The 24,588-nt window shown below is 36.9% G+C and overlaps 1 protein-coding gene across 5 annotated transcripts in view; it reads left to right on the forward strand.

The window, feature by feature from the left end:
• Nucleotides 1–24,072, forward strand: part of LOC131951866 (protocadherin Fat 1) — a 47,999-nt gene extending 23,927 nt beyond the window's left edge. For 3 of the 5 annotated variants that reach the window (XM_059314284.1, XM_059314275.1, XM_059314301.1), the window contains 12 exons: nt 3,683–3,862; nt 4,936–5,032; nt 8,858–8,948; nt 9,711–9,814; nt 12,965–13,139; nt 13,784–13,958; nt 14,058–14,297; nt 17,496–17,562; nt 19,017–19,064; nt 19,448–19,521; nt 20,179–20,240; nt 23,802–24,072. In XM_059314284.1, coding sequence (XP_059170267.1) covers nt 3,683–3,862; nt 4,936–5,032; nt 8,858–8,948; nt 9,711–9,814; nt 12,965–13,139; nt 13,784–13,958; nt 14,058–14,297; nt 17,496–17,562; nt 19,017–19,064; nt 19,448–19,521; nt 20,179–20,228 — 1,301 coding nt within the window. In that variant the 3' untranslated portion in view covers nt 20,229–20,240; nt 23,802–24,072. Of the gene's footprint in view, nt 1–3,682; nt 3,863–4,935; nt 5,033–8,857; nt 8,949–9,710; nt 9,815–12,964; nt 13,140–13,783; nt 13,959–14,057; nt 14,298–17,495; nt 17,563–19,016; nt 19,065–19,447; nt 19,522–20,178; nt 20,274–23,801 lie in introns of all 5 variants that reach the window. The other 2 variants (XM_059314293.1, XM_059314308.1) reach the window with 2 other exon arrangements.
• Nucleotides 24,073–24,588: the final 516 nt, after the last annotated feature.

Here is a 24,588-nt window from a genome sequence, read left to right on the forward strand (position 1 = left end):
CACAAGCATAACACAAATAGTAATTATCACACATGCAATTCACACAAAACAATCATCCCATAAGATCACACATGACCGATAAAACAAAACAATTTATCACTCTAAACCACGGGTTCCCAACCTGGGGGTCGCGACCCCCTTGGGGGTCGCGAAGGGCTTTCTGGGGGGTCGCCAACTGGTATACTAAACCTTAATAATGAGAAACAAAACATAAATATTAAGAAAATTTTTTTAAATTCGGCTTTACTAACATCACTGGAAAGGGAATAGAGAAGAAGCAAAGGGTACTGTACAAAGTTGTTCTCAGTCACGAGTTTATGAAATCTTCAAAACTAAAACGTCATTTGAGACGAGTCATTCGAAACACACCAAAAAAGATATGGAGTTCTTTCGTCGGTATGAAGCTAGTTGCAAACGTCAGAGACTTGATCGAACAGGAAGTTTTCACCAAGGAAACACAGCATTAGTGCAAGCATCACATGAAGTCACGATAGAAAATGTCCAGCAAAAAAAAACAACACAATAGGAGAAAATCTCATCAAACGCTGCATGTTGAAGATGGTGAAGTTAATTCTTGGGGATTCCAGTGCAGTAAAGATGCAACAAATATCTTTCTAATAATAATAGTCAGCGGCTTATAGCAGACATGTCCATAGATGTTAAATAACACATTTTTATTGAAACTAAGCTTTCACCATTGCTTGCTTTTCAAGTTGATAAATCAACAGACTTGAGTTCGTGTTCGCAGTTGCTGGTCTTTGTCTATTTTCATTCATATGATAGCAAAGAAGAGTTGCTCTTTTGTGAAGATAGCATGGAGAAAATAAATAGTTTTTTTTAAATTGGATGATTAAAACGGCTGTAAGGGTTTGTACGGATGGTGCACCCTCTATGTTTAGGTCAAAATCGAGCTTTCAGAAAGCAGAAAAGATTTAGCTCCCTAACCACTGCCCTCACCAATCGCCATCAAGACTCCATTGCTGGTATAAGTGGTAAATTATATAAAATCTGGAGCCTTTATAGAACTGAGCAAAGACCTAAATAAAGTCACGAGGTTCTTCTCTTCTACACTACAGTGCGCTGGCTGTCAAATGAATTGTTGTGAATCGCGTTTTTTAATTGAAATCTGAAATAAAATTGTTCTTGGAAATGCAAAGGAAACAAGACCTTTTGGTATACTTAAAACGACATAGAGTGGTTGGAGAGAGTATCATACCTAGCAGATGTGTTCGAACATCTACATAAGCATAACCTGAAGCTTCATGGAAAATGAAAGAATATTATCACTCTCCATGATTATCTCGGGGCATTTTTATCAAAGCTGCAAAATCGGCGAAGAAAATAAATCTTGGATATATTGTAAATTTCACCATTCATACCAAAGGTAAAATTGATTGACTTTTCGAGAATAGATTTTCAACACTATTTTTCGATTAAAAACACAATTAAGATAATGATAATGACATAGGTTGGCGTTAACAAAAAAAAATACTTTAAAAAAAAGTAACCGCGAATGTTTAGTGAATAGTATGCAATTTAACTCATGGTAATAAAACAGTTATCAAGAGTAGTTCATATTGAAAGTCTACTAGAAAATGTTATTTTAGTGCTTATTAATTTCCATACTAATTTCGGCTTTTTAATTCTATGGGGGTCGCGGGTCACTTAATTTTTATAAAAGGGGGTCGCCACTCAAAAAAGGTTGGGAACCACTGCTCTAAACAAAACAAAAAAACAAACAAAATATACACACAATACAACCAAAACAATTAACGCAACACAATCTGTTTTGTAATCCTTGTAAAAAAAACAATTTGACATAATGATTCCTAGAATCTATCAATCTATATACTACTAAAAGTCAAGTTTGTTTACATGTTTGAATATTTATTTTTTTGTTTGTTTTTTTTGTTTGTTTTTTTGGGGGAGGCGGGGGGAGGTGGAGGGGGGAAGGGGGGGGCGGGGGGGGGACATATGTTGGGGCGCCAAAATGGTTTGGAAAAATAAATTGAAAGGTTGAGGGGGGTTCAAATCGAAAGTTTGAGTGGGGGGGGGGGGGGGTGCACATCAAAAGTTTGAGGGGGGGGGGGGGGGTTGAAAATCAAAATCTTGGAGGGGGGGGGGGGGTTAAAATCGAAAAGTTTGTCCCCGGGCGCCGGGAAGGGTCGCTATGCCTCTGAGTGACAGACGTGATGTTTTTTGATGGATGACCCCCGAAACCCAGTTATCCAACGGATGACGGGTATTCTAGTATTAATTAAGACACACGAACTAGGGGAAATAACCACTCTCTTGTGAACATTTTGAATAATAGCTTACATATAAATAAATTATGGATCTTGCAGTTCCAGTTATAATTTTTAGATAGCTACTGTTTTATTTTTGGTGTTCTTTAAAGATCATTTTTAACATTATGATATTGTATGGGTTGGATTACTGTATTGATCACACACCTCTTTACTGGTTATTGCAAAAACAATATTTACAGTTTTACCTGTTTCAAAAGCTATGATTCTGGCGGCATGGTACTTTGGTATCTCATTACACGTTTTCCCAAATGTACTTAACAGATCAATTCGGGGTGGGTTGGGGGAAGGGGTTCAAGTTCATTTACTTCTGTCCAGCCGCTTTGGGTAAATTATCCTACCAAGCGTATACCTAGGTGTGATATTAATGTCGCTCTACACAATTGTGGTGATAGGGGGGGGGGGGGGGGGGGGGGGTAATGACCAACTCAGAATGAACATAGCGTGTTTTTAGATGACTGTTCTAAACATAAATTTACAATTATACATGTATACTGGTTCAGAAATAGATTTAAGTAAGTAACAGTTGTATTATGACAAGAAGAATCAGAAATACACCCGGTCTCGTGAATAGATTCCCAGTAAATTAGGTCAAGGTCAACGATGTTATACCAGGATATCAAAAATTAATAGTTGAACCAAAAGCGACTTAATGGGTACCTACCCCCCCTACCTAGGCAAGATAAATATATAGCAAATTGAGGGCATCTCTCTTTATCTTAGTCCACGTGAGCTCAGCGGCCTTCGCCCCTTATTCTTCAGATTTTCTTCATCATCTCTTAGGCCGGCCCACTTTCCTTTCTCCCTGGGGGTTCCAGTCCATAGCTATTTTTACAATATTATCTTCTCCCCTTCTCACGGTATGTCCAATCTATGCCCATTTATTGATGTCGTAACCTATTGGCTGTTGATTTGTGCTTTGCCACAGAACTTTATTTGATATTTTGTCTGGCCATCTTATCTTGAGGATCTTTCGTAACCGGGAGCTGGATGTTTGCCCCGAAGACACTTGCCCGAATGCGACAATATATATATATATATATATATATATATATATATATATATATATATATATATATATATATATATATATATATATATATATATATATATATATATATATATATATACATACATATATATATATATATATATATATATATATATATATATATATATATATATATATATATATATATATATATATATATATATATAAGGCTGGTGGTAGTGTGTCAGTCATTCCGTCATTCTGTTTTAAATATTAAAGTATTTAATTTTTTTAAATTACCTCCAATCTTTGACAACCTTCTAATATACAAAAGCCCATGTGCCCATACATAATAATAGATGACCTACTTGAAATAACATTTCAGGATTTAATACAGCACCGGACATGACCAGTCTTCCGGCAACCGTGAGTTTATCAGAAGACGCAACAGCCGGTCGCATCATAGTAAATCTTGGAGTCACCGATGACTCCGGATCAAGTCTAACCCCTGTCTGCACGAGTGGGTCATCTGCCGATGACTCCAAGTTTACTTACGACCAATTGAGTAGGCCAATGTTTCCTAACCTTAAATAAAGCGGTCAAGGTTTATTTACAATCACTTTAACTCAATCTCTCCTAGGTGTAGGTTTACTAACAATTACTATAAAAGATTAAGCCTAATAAACCTAATAAGCCCTAACCCTAACAAGCTAAACTTCACTAGCCCTAATGAATGCTTAAAACCCTATTGAGACATTTAACACCCTAACTCTAAAGATTCATTACCAGCTATCATTTTACACTGGAAAGATATATGTATATTAATTTAATTTCAATATGGGGTATTCTTTTTTTCGTATTACATCATATAATAGGATGTAGTTTTATTTTATTATTTATAAGCTTTTAGTTAGTCCGCAACATTTGTTTGTTCTTGGTTTGTGGCAAATCTTGTTATTCTATTTTGACCAATTTCTAATAAAGCTAATTCGTTCCAACCTTACCTGATGACGATGCAAGATTATTTAATTCTTAATCTATCTAGACATTATATCAGCCATTATAGAGATTATCAAATTGATTGTCTTTTAGAAATTTACTTATCGGATCTTAAAGCAAATACTCTTAAGTAGGGTGTGGTCTTCACTTTCTTTAGAACGAATAACAGAAAAAATGGAAAATAAAGCAAATATAATAGAAATCGTAATAATAATAAGCGTTTAAAAGCACTATAAATTAGAAAAAATATTTGTTTTATTCAAGGTCAAACTCAACTTCACGTGAAATTTTAAGAATCCTTTCATATTTGTAATCTAGAACTTCTCTAGCTGCAGCTATAGGATGTGCTGTATCACACAAAAGGTTCTCTTGCTGCAGCTATATATGTGCTGTATGATACAACATATACTCTAGCTGCAGTTATATATGTGATGTATGATACAAGAGGTTGTCTTGGTGCAGCTATATATGAGCAGTATAATAAAACAGATACTCTAGCTGCAGCTATATATGTGCTGTATGATATAACCGATACTCTAGCTGCAGCTATATGATACAAGAGGTTGCCTAGCTGCATTTATTTGATACTCTAGATACTCTAGCTGCAGCTATACTTATATGCTCATGTTAAATGTACAGGCGGCTCGCTGGTCGTGGCCTATAACGGCGCCTTTGACTACGAGACCAAGTCTTCATACACGATCACCTGCACAGTCACTGACGGCTACCTGTCCAGGTGAACAACAGCAGTTTTACTTAGCACACACAGACATACAGACACACACACACAGAGAAAGAGAGAGAGAGAGAGATAGACACACACAGACACACACACACAAACATACACACATACATTTAATATATAAAGTTGAATTCTGCATGCATGTAGCAGACTGCGGATTACTAAGATATATAAGATGATAACAGACTTCATCGTCATAGTGTTATATATCTAAAGTGCTCATCGTCAAAATTAATGATTAAAAAAAGTTAAGATTGAAGGGGTATATATATATATATATATATATATATATATATATATATATATATATATATATATATATATATATATATATATATATATAAGCGGCTAGGTAGTGTATCAGTCAGATTTTGGAACCATAAAAGTAAACACATCACATAACGTGCTTTTTACTTGCATCGCAGTGTCTTATTTTATGTAATAGAGTATGGTAAGTTTATAAACCGACTTAAATTTATTTTATAGTTGCTAAAGTTTTTACTCTTTCGCATAACGTGAAGAAAATATTAAATACACGGAAATTGCCAAAGCGTATTAAACGGATTAATGTAAAATATCATTTTTTGTTTAGCTTCCTAGAAAAAGTGGATAATTTTTAATAACAGTAGGGTCGAAAAAGCTAATTAATTAAACTGTTTTGTAATTTTGCCAAGGGAGGTAATTTTAAAATAACTTCAACTCATGCTAATAAAAAAAATATGAATGCAAAATCTCCAAAAAGAATTATTGTTGAATAATATGATTAGCAAAATGTTAATGCAAATTCTGCAGACGTGTAAGAGGACATTATTGTTGGAATATTATAATTAGCATGGAAGGATCTTTTATTTATTTTATTCGCTGAACGTACTGTTTACTAATTATAATTTTTAATCAACTATTCCGTCATCACGTTCATTAGATGTGCAATGGTTTTAGTCATGAAACTCTATTGCAATTTTTGTTTAACTATCTCGTATATACAAAGTATAGCGAATGTCTTGTAATAGTGCAAAAAAAAATCGATATTTTTGCAAATCTCGACGTTTTACACCTCCCTGAGTAGGAAAAAATTATTTTTGCAATCTTGTCCGTATGTCTGTGTGTATGTGTTTGTGTGTGTAAACACGATAACTTGAGTACCGTTACAGCTAGGTTGATGAAATATCATATATAAGTATTTTATCAAAACCGTAAGTCCGTATCAACTTTTGAGCAATTTTCGATAATCTGAATTGGTACTTTTTCTACTTTGAATTTTTCAAAAGCCTATAACTTGAGTACTATTTAAGATAGATAAATGAAATTTCACATGTAAGTAAAGATCTAATCGTGTACCTTCTATCAAATTCGCATGTAAATTTATAAAGAACTAATAATATTCCGCACTATTATGCACATTTTGTTTTGGCGTTCGCTTGGTGCGCAATTCTTTTTTCTACGAGATTCTATTCTATTTTTAAAAGTTTAAAGTAATTAAAAATCATGTCTATATTCCGGGTTGCCATCCCACGTAGTGTTATATAAGAATATTCGAGAAAATTTAAGGGAGATCACTCCCGGTTTATTATGAATTTAATGTACTGAAAAAATAGCATCCTAATATATAAAAGCTCATGTGCGCACTTCTCGCTCTCTGTCCGCAAAATATTTTATATGGCTATCAGATCATTTTTGTCAGCGATATATGGAGAACTTGATACGGATTTTTTGTTGAAAATAATATGGTTTATGTTTTAATAAATCAGTAAACAAAATTATATTTAAAGAAGAAAAAAATAAAAATAAAGGCATATTCGAATGTAGAAAATCAATTTTAAATATGCAACCGGAAAAGTGTTTATAGTTGCGACAAGAACGCATTTAACAATGACGTCACTAATGTTTACACTAAGGAAAGAGCACAAAACTAATGTCGTCATCTTCCATGTTTAGCATATAAAGAAATGAACTATTTCATTCAAATAAGATTTGAAATGTATGCAATACAGTTTTCTCGGCCTAAACTTAATCTTAAGAATGTTTCATTTCAATGCTTTTGATCAATAAAATGTTTTTTTTTTCTGAGTTTCCGATAATGAATTTTTTAAAAGCTGAATTACAATTCATTTCATTACTTCAGGGGTTCCCAACCCCGTGCCCGCGGGCGCCATGGCGCCCGCCGAACGATTCGTATGTGCCCGCCTCTCACTATTCACAGAGACAGATTTTTTTTTTCATAAACATTATTGAATAGTTGAAGGGGGTGGAAATCGAAAGTTTGAGGGGGGGGGGGGGGGGGTGCAAATCGAAAATTTTTTCCCCGGGTCGCTACGCCTCTGGTAGGAGTTTGTCGATTTAAAATAGGTGGTGCCCGTCACCCTACCGATATTTTACAATGTGCTCTAGAGTAAAAAAAAAGGTTGGGAACCCCTGCATTACTCACTTTCCGTAGGTATATACATTTTCTTCAGGCATCTCTACCGTTTCTTCCCCTTTCACCACAGAACGAAATTGGAAAAAGTAATTCATACAAAAATAAAGAAAAAACAGTATTCGCTACCCCCCCCCCCCCCACACACACACACACACATGCACACACAACCCACACATCCTTCCCCGGGCGTTTTAAAATACCGCTACCCGGAGATAAATATCTAATAGAAAAATCGGGTTGCCTTTTGTAATTAGAAGAGAGATAACAGTCACGAGAATAGCCCGTGTAACGGGTACCCATGGCTAGTGAATTGATAAAGTGCATTATGGTAGGTAAAACACCGATATTTTAAATACTGCCTTTTGTTTATTTTATACACTGAAGTACTGTTAATTAATTATTAATCTATCTTTCCGTTTGCGGACAAGCCGTGGTTTTTATCGTCATTCACTGAATCAGGCGCGTCCGACGGCGCTCGGACAGGGTGCGATTTGGCGCCATCCGCTAGACTGTGAGCACTACGCGTTTATGTTTATATTTAAGTTGTGTTTATGTTATGAGTGTTGTGTTTGTTTTTTCGTTGTTTTTTTTTTTGTTTTTTTTTTTGTGCGTTTGCATTGTGTATGTGATTACTTTGTGTTTTATTTGCGTTTGTTCTTTCTTTTGTGTTTGTGTGTTACGTTTGTGTTTTCCTTTGTTTTTGCCTTGTATTTGTGTTTTATTTAGTGTTTGTGTTGTATTTGTGTTTTCTTACGTTTGATTTTTCTTTTGTGTTTGTTTTGCGTTTGTGTTTGTTTTGCGTTTGTGTTTGCATTGAATTTGTTTGCATTATGTTTGAGTTTTCTTGTGTGTTTTCTTTTGTGTTTATGTTTATGTTTACTTTTATGTTAGTGCTGTTTTCGTGTTGTGTTTGTGTTGTGTTTTTTTCTGTTCCCAAGCTGGTGCATTTAAAAAAGACTTACCGTATATATAGTATATATATTCGTACACAAAGACATGTATAAGTTTGCGTATATACTAACACATACACATACATATACACGTATATATATATATATATATATATATATATATATATATATATATATATATATACATATATATATATAAAGAGAGAGAGACAGAGAAAGAGAGGGACAGGGAGAGAGACAGGAGAGATAGACCGACCAACCGATATATAGACTGACCGATAGAAAATATTGAAAGGTAGTTCTAAACCTAGTAAACAGTCGAGACATACTAGTTTGTGCGCGCTAGAGTGTGTTTGTGTAGATATATTTGTGTGTGTCTATGTGTTTTTATGCGTGCGTGTGTGTGTGCGTGCGAATGTGTGTTTGTAAAACCTTTCAAAACTATGTCAACAGATAATTTTTTTAACGCTAAACTCCTTTCTATTTTTATAGTACGAAAATTCTCAACTTGATCGTCGCTAATGTTAACGAGATCCCAAAGTTTGATAAAACAGAGTACTTCTGTCAGCTGGACGAAGGGACTGTAAGTTTAACCTGATTGGGTACATCTGTCAGCTGGACGAAGGGACTGTAAGGTTAACCTGATTGGGTACTTCTGTCAGCTAGACGAAGGGACTGTAAGTTTAACCTGATTGGGTACATCTGTCAGCTGGACGAAGGGACTGTAAGTTTAACCTGATTGAGTACTTCTGTCAGCTAGACGAAGGGACTGTAAGTTTAACCTGATTGGCTACTTCTGTCAGCTAGACCAGGGGTCTCCAAACTTTTCAGTCCGAGGGCCGCATTACCTATCAAATTTCAGTTCGGGGGCCAGTTTCTTCCAGGCATATCTTTGATTTTTCTGGGCAAAGTTCCTCAGCCATCACCAACAAACGTTTTTTTTTCCGTGGACAAAATGATCTCTGCGGGCCGGATGAGAGGACCTCGCGGGCCGCATCCGGCCCGCGGGCCGTAGTTTGGAGACCCCTGAGCTAGACGAAGGGACTGTAAGTTTAACCTGATTGGGTACTTCAGTCAGCTGGACGAAGGGACTGTAAGTTTAACCTGATTGGGTACTTCTGTCAGCTAGACGAAGGGACTGTAAGTTTAACCTGATTGGGTACTTCAGTCAGCTGGACGAAGGGACTGTAAGTTTAACCTGATTGGGTACTTCTGTCAGTTGGACAGCATTTAGACTATAATCTAACACTAACTTTGACTGTAAGCTATCCAATGTTGACGGCTCAAACTCCTAAAACCTTACCATATCCCTATCCATAACCCTAACCCTAACCCTAACTCTCAGGCAGGTTCCTCGTCCTGTCAACTCAATGCTGTCATCACAGACCCGGAGGACGGCACTCCGAGATCTGTTTACTTCCTGGCCACAAACAACGGCAACAGATTCAGGTGACAACATTGTAGCCTACTACTTGTGTCTTATCATCTACTCTAACAGATTCAGGTGACAACATTGTAGCCTACTACTTGTGTCTTATCATCTACACTAACAGATTCAGGTGACAACATTGTAGCCTACTACTTGTGTCTTATCATCTACTCTAACAGATTCAGGTGACAACATTGTAGCCTACTACTTGTGTCTTATCATCTACACTAACAGATTCAGGTGACAACCTTGTAGCCTACTACTTGTGTCTTATCATCTACACTAAGAGATTCAGGTGACAACATTGTAGCCTACTACTTGTGTCTTATCATCTACTCTAACAGATTCAGGTGACAACATTGTAGCCTACTACTTGTGTCTTATCATCTACACTAAGAGATTCAGGTGACAACATTGTAGCCTACTACTTGTGTCTTATCATCTACACTAAGAGATTCAGGTGACAACATTGTAGCCTACTACTTGTGTCTTATCATCTACACTAACAGATTCAGGTGACAACATTGTAGCCTACTACTTGTGTCTTATCATCTACTCTAACAGATTCAGGTGACAACATTGTAGCCTACTACTTGTGTCTTATCATCTACACTAACAGATTCAGGTGACAACCTTGTAGCCTACTACTTGTGTCTTATCATCTACACTAAGAGATTCAGGTGACAACATTGTAGCCTACTACTTGTGTCTTATCATCTACTCTAACAGATTCAGGTGACAACATTGTAGCCTACTACTTGTGTCTTATCATCTACACTAAGAGATTCAGGTGACAACATTGTAGCCTACTACTTGTGTCTTATCATCTACACTAAGAGATTCAGGTGACAACATTGTAGCCTACTACTTGTGTCTTATCATCTACTCTAACAGATTCAGGTGACAACATTGTAGCCTACTACTTGTGTCTTATCATCTACACTAAGAGATTCAGGTGACAACATTGTAGCCTACTACTTGTGTCTTATCATCTACACTAAGAGATTCAGGTGACAACATTGTAGCCTACTACTTGTGTCTTATCATCTACACTAAGAGATTCAGGTGACAACATTGTAGCCTACTACTTGTGTCTTATCAACTAAACTAACAGATTCAGGTGAAAACCTTGTAGCCTACTACTTGTGTCTTATCAACTAAACTAACAGATTCAGGTGAAAACCTTGTAGCCTACTACTTGTGTCTTATCATCTACACTAACAGATTCAGGTAACAACATTGTAGCCTACTACTTGTGTCTTATCATCTACACTAACAGATTCAGGTGACAACATTGTAGCCTACTTCTTGTGTCTTGTCATCTACACTAACAGATTCAGGTGACAACCTTGTAGCCTACTACTTGTGTCTTATCATCTACACTAACAGATTCAGGTAACAACATTGTAGCCTACTACTTGTGTCTTATCATCTACACTAACAGATTCAGGTGACAACATTGTAGCCTACTACTTGTGTCTTATCATCTACACTAACAGATTCAGGTGACAACATTGTAGCCTACTACTTGTGTCTTATCATCTACACTAAGAGATTCAGGTGACAACATTGTAGCCTACTACTTGTGTCTTATCATCTACACTAACAGATTCAGGTGACAACATTGTAGCCTACTACTTGTGTCTTATCATCTACACTAACAGATTCAGGTGACAACATTGTAGCCTACTACTTGTGTCTTATCATCTACACTAACAGATTCAGATGACAACATTGTAGCCTACTACTTGTGTCTTATCATCTACACTAAGAGATTCAGGTGACATCATTGTAGCCTACTACTTGTGTCTTATCATTTACACTAAGAGATTCAGGTGACAACATTGTAGCCTACTACTTGTGTCTTGTCATCTACACTAAGAGATTCAGGTGACACCATTGTAGCCTACTACTTGTGTCTTATCAACTACACTAACAGATTCAGGTGACAACATTGTAGCCTACTACTTGTGTATTATCATTTACACTAAGAGATTCAGGAGACAACTCTGTAGTCTACTACTTGTGTCTTATCATCCAAACTAAGTGATTCAGGTGACAACCTTGTAGCCTACTACTTGTGTCTTATCATCTAAACTAAGAGATTCAGGTGACAGCCTTGTAGCCTACTACTTGTGTCTTATCATCTACACTAAGAGATTCAGGTGACAACCCTGTAGCCTACTACCTGTGTCTTATCATCTAAACTAAGAGATTCAGGTGACAACATTGTAGCCTACTACTTGTGTCTTATCATCTACACTAAGAGATTCAGGTGACAACCCTGTAGCCTACTACCTGTGTCTTATCATCTAAACTAAGAGATTCAGGTGACAACTTTGTAGCCTACTACTTGTGTCTTATCATCCAAACTAAGTGATTCAGGTGACAACCTTGTAGCCTACTACTTGTGTCTTATCATCTAAACTAAGAGATTCAGGTGACAGCCTTGTAGCCTACTACTTGTGTCTTATCAACTAAACTAACAGATTCAGGTGAAAACCTTGTAGCCTACTACTTGTGTCTTATCATCTAAACTAAGAGATTCAGGTGACAACCTTGTAGCCTATTACTTGTGTCTTATCATCTACACTAAAAGATTCAGGTGACAACCTTGTAGCCTACTACTTGTGTCTTATCATCTACACTAAGAGATTCAGGTGACAACATTGTAGCCTACTACTTGTGTCTTATCATCTAAACTAAGAGATTCAGGTGACAACCTTGTAGCCTATTACTTGTGTCTTATCATCTACACTAAAAGATTCAGGTGACAACATAGTAGCCTACTACTTGTGTCTTATCATCTACACTAACAGACTCATGTGACAACATTGTAGCCTACTACTTGTGTCTTATCATCTACACTAACAGACTCAGGTGACAACATTGTAGCCTACTACTTGTGTCTTATCTTCTACACTTGCAGATTCAGGTGAGAACATTGTAGCCTACTACCTTTGTCTTATCACCTACACTATTTTAAACCATATCTCACATCTAACCGACAAATTATCGCTCTAAAAAGACGTATCATAAACAAACTAGACATGAACTCCAGATTAAACAAATCTTACGTCTACACTTTAGTAAGCCATATAAGACATGTAGGCGTACTCAAGACGACATTAATACTAGAGTGGCACAACTTGAATTTAATTTAATTCTAGCTATGTCAGTGACACGGTAACCATGACGACCAGCTACGACCTTGACCAAGCAGGACTGCCAACAGATACTGTTGTCTACCTGGCCGCAGTGGACAGCGGTGGTCTAACGAGTACAGCAACAGTCAAGATCCACGTCAACGACATCAATGACAACTCGTGCAGGACCGATAGCCTGGTAACTTGGGTTAGGGTTAGGGATAGCCTGGTAACTTGGGTTAGGGTTAGGGAGAGCCTGGTAACTTGGGTTTTACATTCAGTCCCAGGTTATTGTGCACATGGGGAGGTAGACTATTACAGAGAAGGTAAGCTATTACAGAGGAGGTAGACTGTTACAGAGGAGGTAAGCTATTACGTAGAAGGTAGACTATTACAGAGGAGGTACTATAGTGGCGGTACTATAGTTGCTGTAGCAGAAGTATACGGCGGTACTACAGTGACGGTAGTATAGTGGCGGTACTACAGTGACGGTAGTATAGTGGCGGTACTTCAGTGACGGTAGTATAGTGGCGGTACTACAGTGGCAGTTTTTTCTCACCGAAGTGGTGTGCTTACATGACAGGGTACACAATAGAAAATTACAAGACATTCTTGCAAAAAGTTGGGCTTAGAAACACGGCGTTCTGAAACTAGAAAGTAAAAATATAATAGTCATGACACATACAAACTATACGTCTACATTAGTTTGACATACGTTGTGTTATATAGGACACAAATATGTTATTGTCTAGATTTGTGCGTCATACAATCCTAGAGTTTACACGAATGTGATATTTTTTTGGTCACTGAACTACCTCTAGGACCTTACCTTTCCTCAAACAGAAATTATACCAGTTGGATTCTTCAAGCATTCTGAAAAAGTTAGGAGCTTTCAGCCAGTCAGACAGTGATGTCACGTCCCCCAACAATCAAGTTCACTTTGAGCTCACGTCTGCTACACCTTCTTCTGCGACTGACCACATCTACGTCACGAGAAATGGCGCTATATTTTACTCAAGTTAGCATGAGTTTGTGTCCCTTCAATGGAAGGATTAGTAAACCTGTTTACTTTATTCCTAACCTCCGTCGACCTGTTTACTTACTTGAAATGTTCCAGATATTTTTAGCGCAAGTGACGAGGGTCAAAAGTTCACGGTGACAGTCCAGTGTGTAGATGAAGGGTCACCTCGGACCACGTCTACTGCCACGGTCCTTGTGTACTATGCTGAGACTACGACCACCACAACTACCACGCTGGCAACAACCACAACAACCACTAGCACTACTGCAGCAACGAGAGACATTTGGGACTATCCGGAGTTTCGGGCCTTGTTTGGAGCTTTCATGGCGTTTTTAGGTCAAATAAATTCATCGAGTTTAGTCTGTTCTATCTTTAGTCTGTTCCATCTTTAGTCTGTTCTATATTTAGTCTTCAATACAACAAATATAAAAAGGTTTCTAATTATTAGCTTTTCAATGCACTGAAAATTTTAAAATTATTAAAACAATTTAGCTTTCTATATTAAAATAATAAAGGTAGTGATCTCCCCTACATTTTCTCGAATATTCTTATATAACACTACAGGGGATGGCAACTCGGAAATATATATACATGACTTTTAATCCATTTTTATTTACTTAAACTTTTAAAATTATAATAGAATCTCGCAGAAAAAAGAATTGTGCACCAAATGAACGGCAAACAATATGAGTATAATAGTACGGAATATAATTAGTACTTAATAAATTCATATGCGTTTTTTTGAGAAATCGGAAATAGCGTAAATTGGTACTTCCGGTCAACGGAAATCTTTCAAAATTTAACAGAAGGCAGAGAATTAAATCTTTTACTTACATGTGAAATTTCATTTATCTATGTTAAACGTTGTTCAATTTATATGCTTTTGAAAAACCAAAAGTAGAATAAGTTCCACTTCTGGTTTTCGGAAATCGCTGAAAAGTTTATACAGAACTACACATTTGATATAATACATATATATGAAATTTCATCAACCTAGCTATAACGGTAATCAACTTATCGTGTTCACAGACACACATATATTAACACATACACACACAGACATAGGGATAAAATTGCAAAACTATGTTTTTGCGATTCATGGAGGTGTAAAACGTCGAGATTTGTAAAAATCTCGTGTTTTTTTTTTTACACGATTACAACACTTCGTATACGCGAAAGTTAAAATTTTGGTCGCTGAAACATTCAGAGATTTCAATAATGTTTCAGTCTATGTCAATAATGTGTGAGTCGCTAAAATCTCAACCTTTTGTTAGCTGCTGGCTTCTATATTTATTGCAAGATGCTTCGGTTACTTGTATAGTTTTAACATTTATTTCTCAAAATTTCTAAGTTTTAAGATGTTTCAGTTACCTGTATAGTTCTAAAATCTATTTCTCAAAGTCTCTAAGACTGAAAAGCTGTCTTCTACAGAAAAGCAGACAAAGAGAAATACAGACAGCTCGGACCAGGGGAAGAATGGATCTCCTGATGGAGAAGTTATGAAGCCGGGTGGTGAAAGCCAATATGTATTGGAAACTACCAGGTCAACCACCTTTTTTTTCCACCAGGTCCACCATCAATATTGGAGCTTGGAATGTCCGCACAATGTATGCCGCTGGAAAAGCAACCCAAGTACCCGCAGAAATGAGAAGCTATAAAATAGCTATCCTGGGTATCAGGACAAAAAAGACTAATAACATGAGAGCTACTGCTGTTCTAAGGCCACGAGGGTGAAAATGCACCACATACTCATAGTCGTTCATGCTGTCAAACCAATCACAAAGGGCTCTCATTGGATGTGAGGCACACTGCCCGCGGATCATAACAGCCACTTTTAAAACTAAAATAAGACCAATGAACATGGACATAATACAAGCCTACGCCCCAACAAATGACAGAAGAGGACTAACATGAATTGTACAACAGGCTAATGACCATTATCCAGAACTGCCCAAGAAAAAACATCCTTATACTCATGGGCGACTTCAATGCTGAGATTGGAAGCGACAACAGAGGATATGAAAAATATATGGGACAGCAAGGTTTAGATGAGATGAATGAAAACGGAGAAGGATTTAATTACTTGTGTGCCACAATAAATTTAGTAATTAGAGGGAGTCACTTTCATCACAAAATGATACATATATCTACTTGGATATCACCCGAGCTGTTTACAGAAAACCAGATAGACCATATATGTATCATAAAAAAGTTCAGGAGATCACTTCAAGATGTAAGTGTCAAGAGAGGAGCTGATGTTGCTTCAGACCATCACCTACTTGTTGCTAAAGTAAAACTCAAGCTGAAGAAAAACATGTTGGAAAACAAAAGGAAATATAGGTATAACACTGGCCTACTTAAGGACCCATCTAAGCTAACTAAAATTAAGCTCCATATTTCGAACAAGTTTCACGTCCTACAAGAGCTAATAGAGGAAGAGACGATTGAGGAAAAATGGGAAAAAAAATAAAAACATATTTATGTCACCATGTGAAGAAGTGCTAGGCCCTGTCAAAAGTAAAGATAAGCAATGGATTTCAGCAGATACTCTGAAAATTATTGAAGAGAAAAAAAGGAAGAAGGCAAAATTAAACAACAGTCGTACACTGACTGCTAAATTAAAATCACTGGAAGAATACACCGAAACAAACACAAGTGTCAAGAAACGCATAAGGAAAGACAAGCGTAGTTATTTAGAACTGCTGGCAAGAGAAGCGGAAGAAGCACTGTACCAGGGTAATATTAGGGACGTGTACAATACAATTAAGAAGATATCTGGGAAGTTCAGTAAACCAGAGAGGCCAGTGAAGACCAAAGATGGAAAAACAACACCTGATGCGGAAGGACAGATGAAGAGATGGGCAGAACATTTTGAAGAACTACTGACTAGACCAACACCAGAGAGTACGCAAGATATACCACCAGCTGAAAGTGATCTCCCTATAGACTGTAACCCAACTTCAAAAGAAGAGATACATAAAGCTATAAAGAGCTGCAAAATTGGAAGGTTCCAGGAATAGATGGTATACCGGCAGAAGCAGTGATAGCAGATATAGAAACGAGTACCACACTACTACACACACTCTTTAAGAAAATCTGGGAAGATGAACAAATATCAGAGGAGTGTAAGGAGGGACTACTCATAAAACTTCCAAATAAAGGCGATCTTAGTGCATGAAAATGGATTTGCCACACACTCATGAAGCCTGTATCCAGCATAACAAGACAGGCCCTCATCTGGAATCCACAGAGCAGGAGAAGGAGAGCCAGACCAAGAAAGACCTAGAGACGTGACTTGCAAGAAAACACCAAGAAGATTGGATACACCTGGGGACAGTTGGAGAGACTAGTCCAGAACAGAGGCATACCTAACCTAACCTAAAAGCTGTCTTGAAATTCTGTCTAATTAAATATGAAGTCACACCTTAAAGTCTGTCAAATCAGCTCTATAACACGTAGTCTGTCGTAGAATATAAAACTAAAGCAGATAATTGTCTGTCTTACTTTAAGTCTGTCTGTTTGTCTCATCAACAGGTTTACTGCTACTACTGGCCTTGACCTACTTATGCTGGAAGTACCTTAGTCACTGCAAGACTTACAGGTACACAATTAACCCTAACCCTAACCCTTAGTCACTGCAAGACTTACAGGTACACAATTAACCCTAACCCTAACCCTAACCCTTAGTCACTGCAAGACTTACATGTACACAATTAACCCTAACCCTAACCCTAACCCTTAGTCACTGCAAGACTTACAGGTACACAATTAACCCTAACCCTAACCCTAACCCTAACCCTTAGTCACCGCAAGACTCACAGGTACACAATTAACAGACCATCGGATTTGTACTATTAGAAATTACTTATGCAGTAAAAAAATAAAATAAACGGGAGATAACTGATATAAATGTAAGTGTTGGGTTAGGGTTAAGTCCAGTAGAACTGGGCTACAGAAATGGAGAGTAGTTTGTGCCAAGACGCTCCTTTCAAATGAAGCCAAAAAATCTTACAACATGCTGCTATATGGGTTAGTGTTAGGGTTATGATTAGACCCTAACCATAGAAAATGCTGTATATGGGTTGGTGTTAGGGTTATGGTTAGACCCTAACCATAGAAAATGCTGTATATGGGTTGGTGTTAGGGTTATGGTTAGACACACACAGACAAGAATGAACAACTGAGTTTTATTGACGCAGGAAAATGGGAAACGTCAAATCTGTATACACCATCTACGAGAAAGTAAAAAAAAAAAAATATAAAAAACCTAAACAGCAACACGCTGTGAAGATGTTAAAAATAACACTTTTATTTTATTTAATTATAGATTTGAGCGCTCATGAGATATTTTACATATTTTAGCAACAAAAGCTTTTATTAAAGAAAGTAAAAAGTTTTTTAGTCCGTTTAAAAGCTTGTTGCTATGAAGGATATTTATATTTTGGTTTATTCTTCATTTATGGAAATCGACACGACTAAAAATATTTGCTTTAAAACACCCTCAGTAACTCGCAATGTCTGAAAAAAAATGTTTATCTGCCCATTGAAAGCAACCGTTCGTGACAACTCTTACTCTTGCTACCTCTCCTTTGTTTCAAATCATTTAAAAACTTTATTATCTACCCCTAATAGCCTTCACTAGATCGATCAGCCCTAAGATTGTAAAATTCTCCGAACCACAGCTCACCAAACCGTTAGGTGATTGTGTCTAGCTAGTTATCTCCCCTTCCGTTAATGAATTTAGTAATATATCCAGTGATTTAATTTTGTTACTTCCCCTCAGTTTTGAAACCGTTTCAATAGTTTGTAATGACTTATTAAACATCTAATTAAATTTTTAAAAAAAATAGATAATTTGTATTGTCGTCGAATTGGAACATATCTGGAAAGTTTGAACAAAATCGCTGCATTAGAAGTGGGTCAAAATTGAGTTACAAGATTTGCCAGAAACCCAAAAAAAAACACACAAACAAATAAACAAACAGACGTTGCAAAATAAATAAAAGCTTGTAAAAAAACATTCACCATCCTCAACAATTTGTAATTTTTTTGCAGACCACCACATACACCAGCGAGAAAGGTTGAGCCGTACAGAGAACCAAGGCAAGTCTTTCATACTGATAAGTCGGTGTTTAGTTGGGGCTGTGTTTAGTTCAGTGAAAGTTGGGGCGGTGTTTAGTTCAGTGAAAGTTGGGTCGGTGTTTAGTTCAGTGAAAGTTGGGTCAGTGTTTAGTTCAGTGAAAGTTGGGTCAGTGTTTAGTTCAGTGAAAGTTGGGTCGGTGTTTAGTTCAGTGAAAGTTGGGTCATTGTTTAGTTCAGTGAAATTTGGGTCAGTGTTTTGTTCAGTGTGATTTTGATCGGTGTTTAGGACAGGTTTAATAATGGTTTTAAGAAAGGCTTAGTGCAGGATTTAGGATAGGTTTAAGAGAGGTTTAGCAGGTTTAAGACAGACAGAGAATTTTATGGCGATGTTTTTATTTGATCAGCCCCCGACGTCCCCCTGCCCTCACACACCGGCCGGCCATCACTAGCAACTGGGACAACATGGCTTGGAGTCTTAGTAAGTTCTTAGTTATTTGTTCAGCTGTACTCGTCATCTGGCCATATTTAGACCCTGATCATTTTCTCAGCTGTACTTGTCATCTGGTCATATGTAGACCCTGATCATTTGGTCAGCTGTACTTGTCATCTGGCCATATTTAGACCCTGATCATTTGGTCAGCTGTACTTGTCATCTGGCCATATTTAGACCCTGATCATTTGGTCAGCTTTAAATTCTGAACAATGGTCAATCTTAGATTCTGAACCATTGGTCAGTTAAGCCCACTCGTAAAACGGTGTATCTAAAACAGTTTGGCGGCTACACTGCAACTGTTTGTTGCATCTTGTCAGAGACTACTTAGACCTTTCAATTTACTTTGTAGAATTTAAAACACTAACTAAATTGCGAATAACATATAACTGAATGTGAGCACATTTGTATGATATTGCTACTAAATGAACATAGCACGTAATGTATGTATGATGCACATAAATTATTGTCAAGTTTCTTAGGGCAGAATACGACGCATTATTTCTACCTTAACCCTAACCCCTATTCTAGAAGAGCACTTTTTTAATCCATAATTTTGATTGAGGCTAATAGTTTCAAATGTACATTGACATTGAGGTTTTTTTAAAAAATATGATTTCGACCTGACACTCTTGGACTCGACAGAAGGAGGCCACGGTACGCTAGGCAAGGCGCACTATTTCCACTACCACTGAGGTCACTCTGCAGTGAGTACTAGCATCACATAGCACACACACACAGTGAGTACTAGCATCACATAGCACACACACAGTGAGTACTAGCTTCACATAGCACACACACACACAGTGAGTAATAGCATCACATAGCACACACACACAGTGAGTACTAGCATCACATAGCACACACACACACACAGTGAGTACTAGCATCACATAGCACACACACACAGTGAGTACTAGCATCACATAGCACACACACAGTGAGTACTAGCATCACATAGCACACACACAGTGAGTACTAGCTTCACACAGCACACACACAGTGAGTACTAGCTTCACATAGCACACACACAGTGAGTACTAGCTTCACATAGCACACACACAGTGAGTACTAGCTTCACATAGCACACACACAGTGATTACTAGCTTCACATAGCACACACACACACACAGTGATTACTAGCTTCACACAGCACACACACAGTGAGTACTAGCTTCACATAGCACACACAGTGAGTACTAGCTTCACATAGCACACACACACACAGTGAGTACTAGCATCACATAGCACACACACAGTGAGTACTAGCTTCACATAGCACACACACACACAGAGTGATTACTAGCTTCACATAGCACACACACAGTGATTACTAGCTTCACACAGCACACACACAGTGAGTACTAGCTTCACATAGCACACACACAGTGAGTACTAGCTTCACATAGCACACACACACACACAGTGATTACTAGCTTCACATAGCACACACACAGTGAGTACTAGCTTCACATAGCACACACACAGTGAGTACTAGCTTCACATAGCACACACACAGTGAGTACTAGCTTCACATAGCACACACACAGTGAGTACTAGCATCACATAGAACACACACAGTGAGTACTAGCTTCACATAGCACACACACAGTGAGTACTAGCTTCACATAGTACACACACACACACACAGTGATTACTAGCTTGTCCGCAAACCAAAAGATAGTAGTAAACATAGATGACATTTAGGAGCTGCTTCTAAACTGTTATTGATTTAAAATAATAATTAGTAAACAGTACGTTTAGTTTATAAAATAAAGAAAAGGCAGCATTTACAATATCCGTGTTTTACCTATCATATTGCACCTTATCAATCAACAAAAGGCTATCACGGAGGTCCGCGGAATGTGATTTCACATTTTTTTTTACTAGCGTGATTTGAATTTCTTTTTTTAAATATCTCCACTGACATAATTATTAAACTTTTCAATTAATTACTATTTTTTACCCTAATGTTATTAAAATGTATCCATTTTCGCTAGGATACTTTATAAATTCTCCTTCGTTTTTTTTTTTTTGAGGAATCGGAAATAGCGTAAGTTACTACTTTTTGTCAACGGAACTTACTCAAAATTTGACAGAATGCATGGAATTAGATCGTTTAATAACCTGTGCAATTTTGTTTATCCATCTCAAATAGTAATCAAGTAATATGCTTTTGAAAAACCAAGAGTAGAATAAGTTCCGCTTCCGGTTATTGGAAATCGCTGAAAAGTTGACAAAGAACAATAAGTTTGATATAATACTGGTATATGAAATTTCATCAACCTATGTGTAACGGTGCTCAAGTTATCGGTTTACAGACATAGATACACATGCACACACAGACATACATACAGAGTTGCAAAGCCCAGTTTTTCCGACTCGATTACGCATAGAACACCGATATTTTTCATAAATCTGCATTTATTATTTTTGCCCAATTAAAATAGGTCCCCTATACTCCGTATATGATAAAGTACTGAGGTGTAAAACTATGAAATCTGTCAAAAATTTCATGCAATTTTTGAGCACGATTACAATACTTCCTCTATACGCTGTATCCGAGAAAATAAAAATAAACTCGTTATATAAATAAACCATACTAGTAATAAAAGTGTATATTATATGGTAATATTCTTCAATAAAATAATAAAAGAAAATGCAAATAAATAATCTGGTTTTATGAAGAGAATAATTACCTTGAACATCGAAAGACTTGAGCTTCCATGATGTGCTTGTTGAGCTGACTGTTTAAAAAGCAAAAGCTATTTGATTATTTACATTTATTACAGAGATTGAAAACAAAAATGGCAGACCTAGGTCATGTGGTTTTAAAAAAAAAAGTAATTTTATTAAAAAATTGCAATGGCAAAGTTTTAAATGGAAATTACTGTGGTTTTTTTTAATGAGTTTTCCAGAACGTCGATCAAGAAGTTCCTTTACGGCCATCAATGTTAGTCTTTTGAAAGTGAAACATCCAGTTATAACATAGGCTTGATGAAAATAAAGTAGAAATCTAGCCTTAAACTTTAAACATTATTTTCAAGTTATCTGGATTTGTAACTTTTAAAACTAATTCTAAAAATATAAAATTTCTGAATTATTTTCAGGCTTAAGTTTTTTTCTGATTTTTTTAACGGTCTTACTAGTCGTTTTTTTGTAGTAGATATAGAATATTATGTATGTGCATAATGTTTTGTTACACTATCTCAATAGTTTATTTTTGTTGCTTACGTTAATGTTACGCATTTGCAATGTTTTTGCTATTACGGTGTAAAAAGCTAAATTTTCTTTCATGATATTATTTCAAAATTTTATTTTGTATATTTTATTTGAATCTTATGGGGATATTGCAAGAAAGAGAAAGTAAGTAACATGGTTGGATTCTAAGGCTTGTTATTTTAGTTTAACGAACCTTGATATTGAGGAATGACAAGTTAATTTTTAGAATCACGCACTGTTGTTTTGTGCTTAGCATTATATAATGCACCTTAATCTACCTATATATATATATATATATATATATATATATATATATATATATATAAAATTCTCTTCATGGGGACCTTGCGAGACACCACCACCAAGACGTAAGCGCCTAGCAGCCCCCTCTATCCTCTCTAGGGATATCGCTACCACCCCCACCCCCACTGGTCTGGTGAGCTGTGGTTCTCGCTAAATGCTTGCAATCGTCGTGACTGTTATTAGGGGCAGATAATTTAGTTTGAAACAATTTATACTTAGGGGAGGATGCTGCTTTCATGGGGGGCGGGATAGGGGTTGGGGGAAAGTAGGGTGGGGTGGGGGTTTTCGTCCTTAACGAGCTACTGGTAGTGTCGAATTCACAAATTATGAAGAACGTGAAGAACGATTATCTACCCCCTCCACTACCCCACCCTCCATCGCCCTCGTGAAAGCAGCCGTCCATGAAGACAGTTTACAGACGACAATGAAAAGATCAAGCAGAAATTGTTAGCATCCATTAGTTTCAAATCGCTTAAAATTAACTGCCCCTAATAGTCGTCATTAATTCGACCCTATAGTAAACAGCTCATCAGACTGGTGGTGGTGGGGGTTGTAGCGATATGGTATGTTGAGCTTACATCTTGGCGGTGTTTCGCGTGGTCCCCATGAAGAGAATTATATATATAGATGTAGATCACTTCCGTTTTATACTGTAGGTGATTTATCGGATACCCATAAATTAATCAGCTCCTTTGCCTACTACCTTAATGGACTAATTTTATGCTTAAAATATTTTCCTCCAGATGACAAATTTGAAGGGACCTTGTGATTGACATCAAAAACATCAATGCAGTAGGATAAATCCAGTCGGAAACTCAATATTTTTGCTGCAAAATTTAAACATGAACTATCCTGTGATGTACTCTCCTGTGATGAACTCTCCTGTGTTGAACCATCCTATTATGAACTCTCCTGTGATGAACTCTCCTGTGATCAACTCTCCTGTGATCAACTGTCCTAGGATGAACTGTTTTAAGAGAAAGTAATCGCATGATAATCTGTTCTGAAATTATATATGAGCTCATTATAAAACAAAAACTAGTGGATTATTTTTCTTTGACATATATCTTACACGTCAATTTGAAGACGTGTTTTTTACAAGTGAGGTTAGCTCTAAGCTATAATATACACATATTAGGCAGCAATAAGATAACTTTGATGTAAGATATAATGGGGGTGGGAGTGGGAATTAACCTGATCTACCAACTAGGGACTATGCTCAGTGGGGTCTCCGACAAATTGCATGACCCTTGTCCGGATGCCGTTAGCCAGAAGGCAGTTTTCCAAACGGACACTTGCCCGAATGCGACAAACGCCCGAATGGACACTTGCCCGAATGCGACAAACGCCCGAATGGACACTTGCCCGAATGCGACAAATGCCGTTGTTGGCACTTGTCCATTTAAATTTGGCATTATGAAAATCAACACAACTCTTATAATAAAAAAAAGAATAATTTATATCTTAACAAGTAGACATATTTAATAAATTTGTATTTTTGCTTTTTAACAAATGTAAAACTGTTTTCTT

The sequence above is a fragment of the Physella acuta genome, unplaced genomic scaffold, assembly GCF_028476545.2.
Source record: "Physella acuta isolate Inbredline_101_S28 unplaced genomic scaffold, ASM2847654v3 ptg000067l, whole genome shotgun sequence".
Taxonomy (NCBI): domain Eukaryota; kingdom Metazoa; phylum Mollusca; class Gastropoda; family Physidae; genus Physella; species Physella acuta.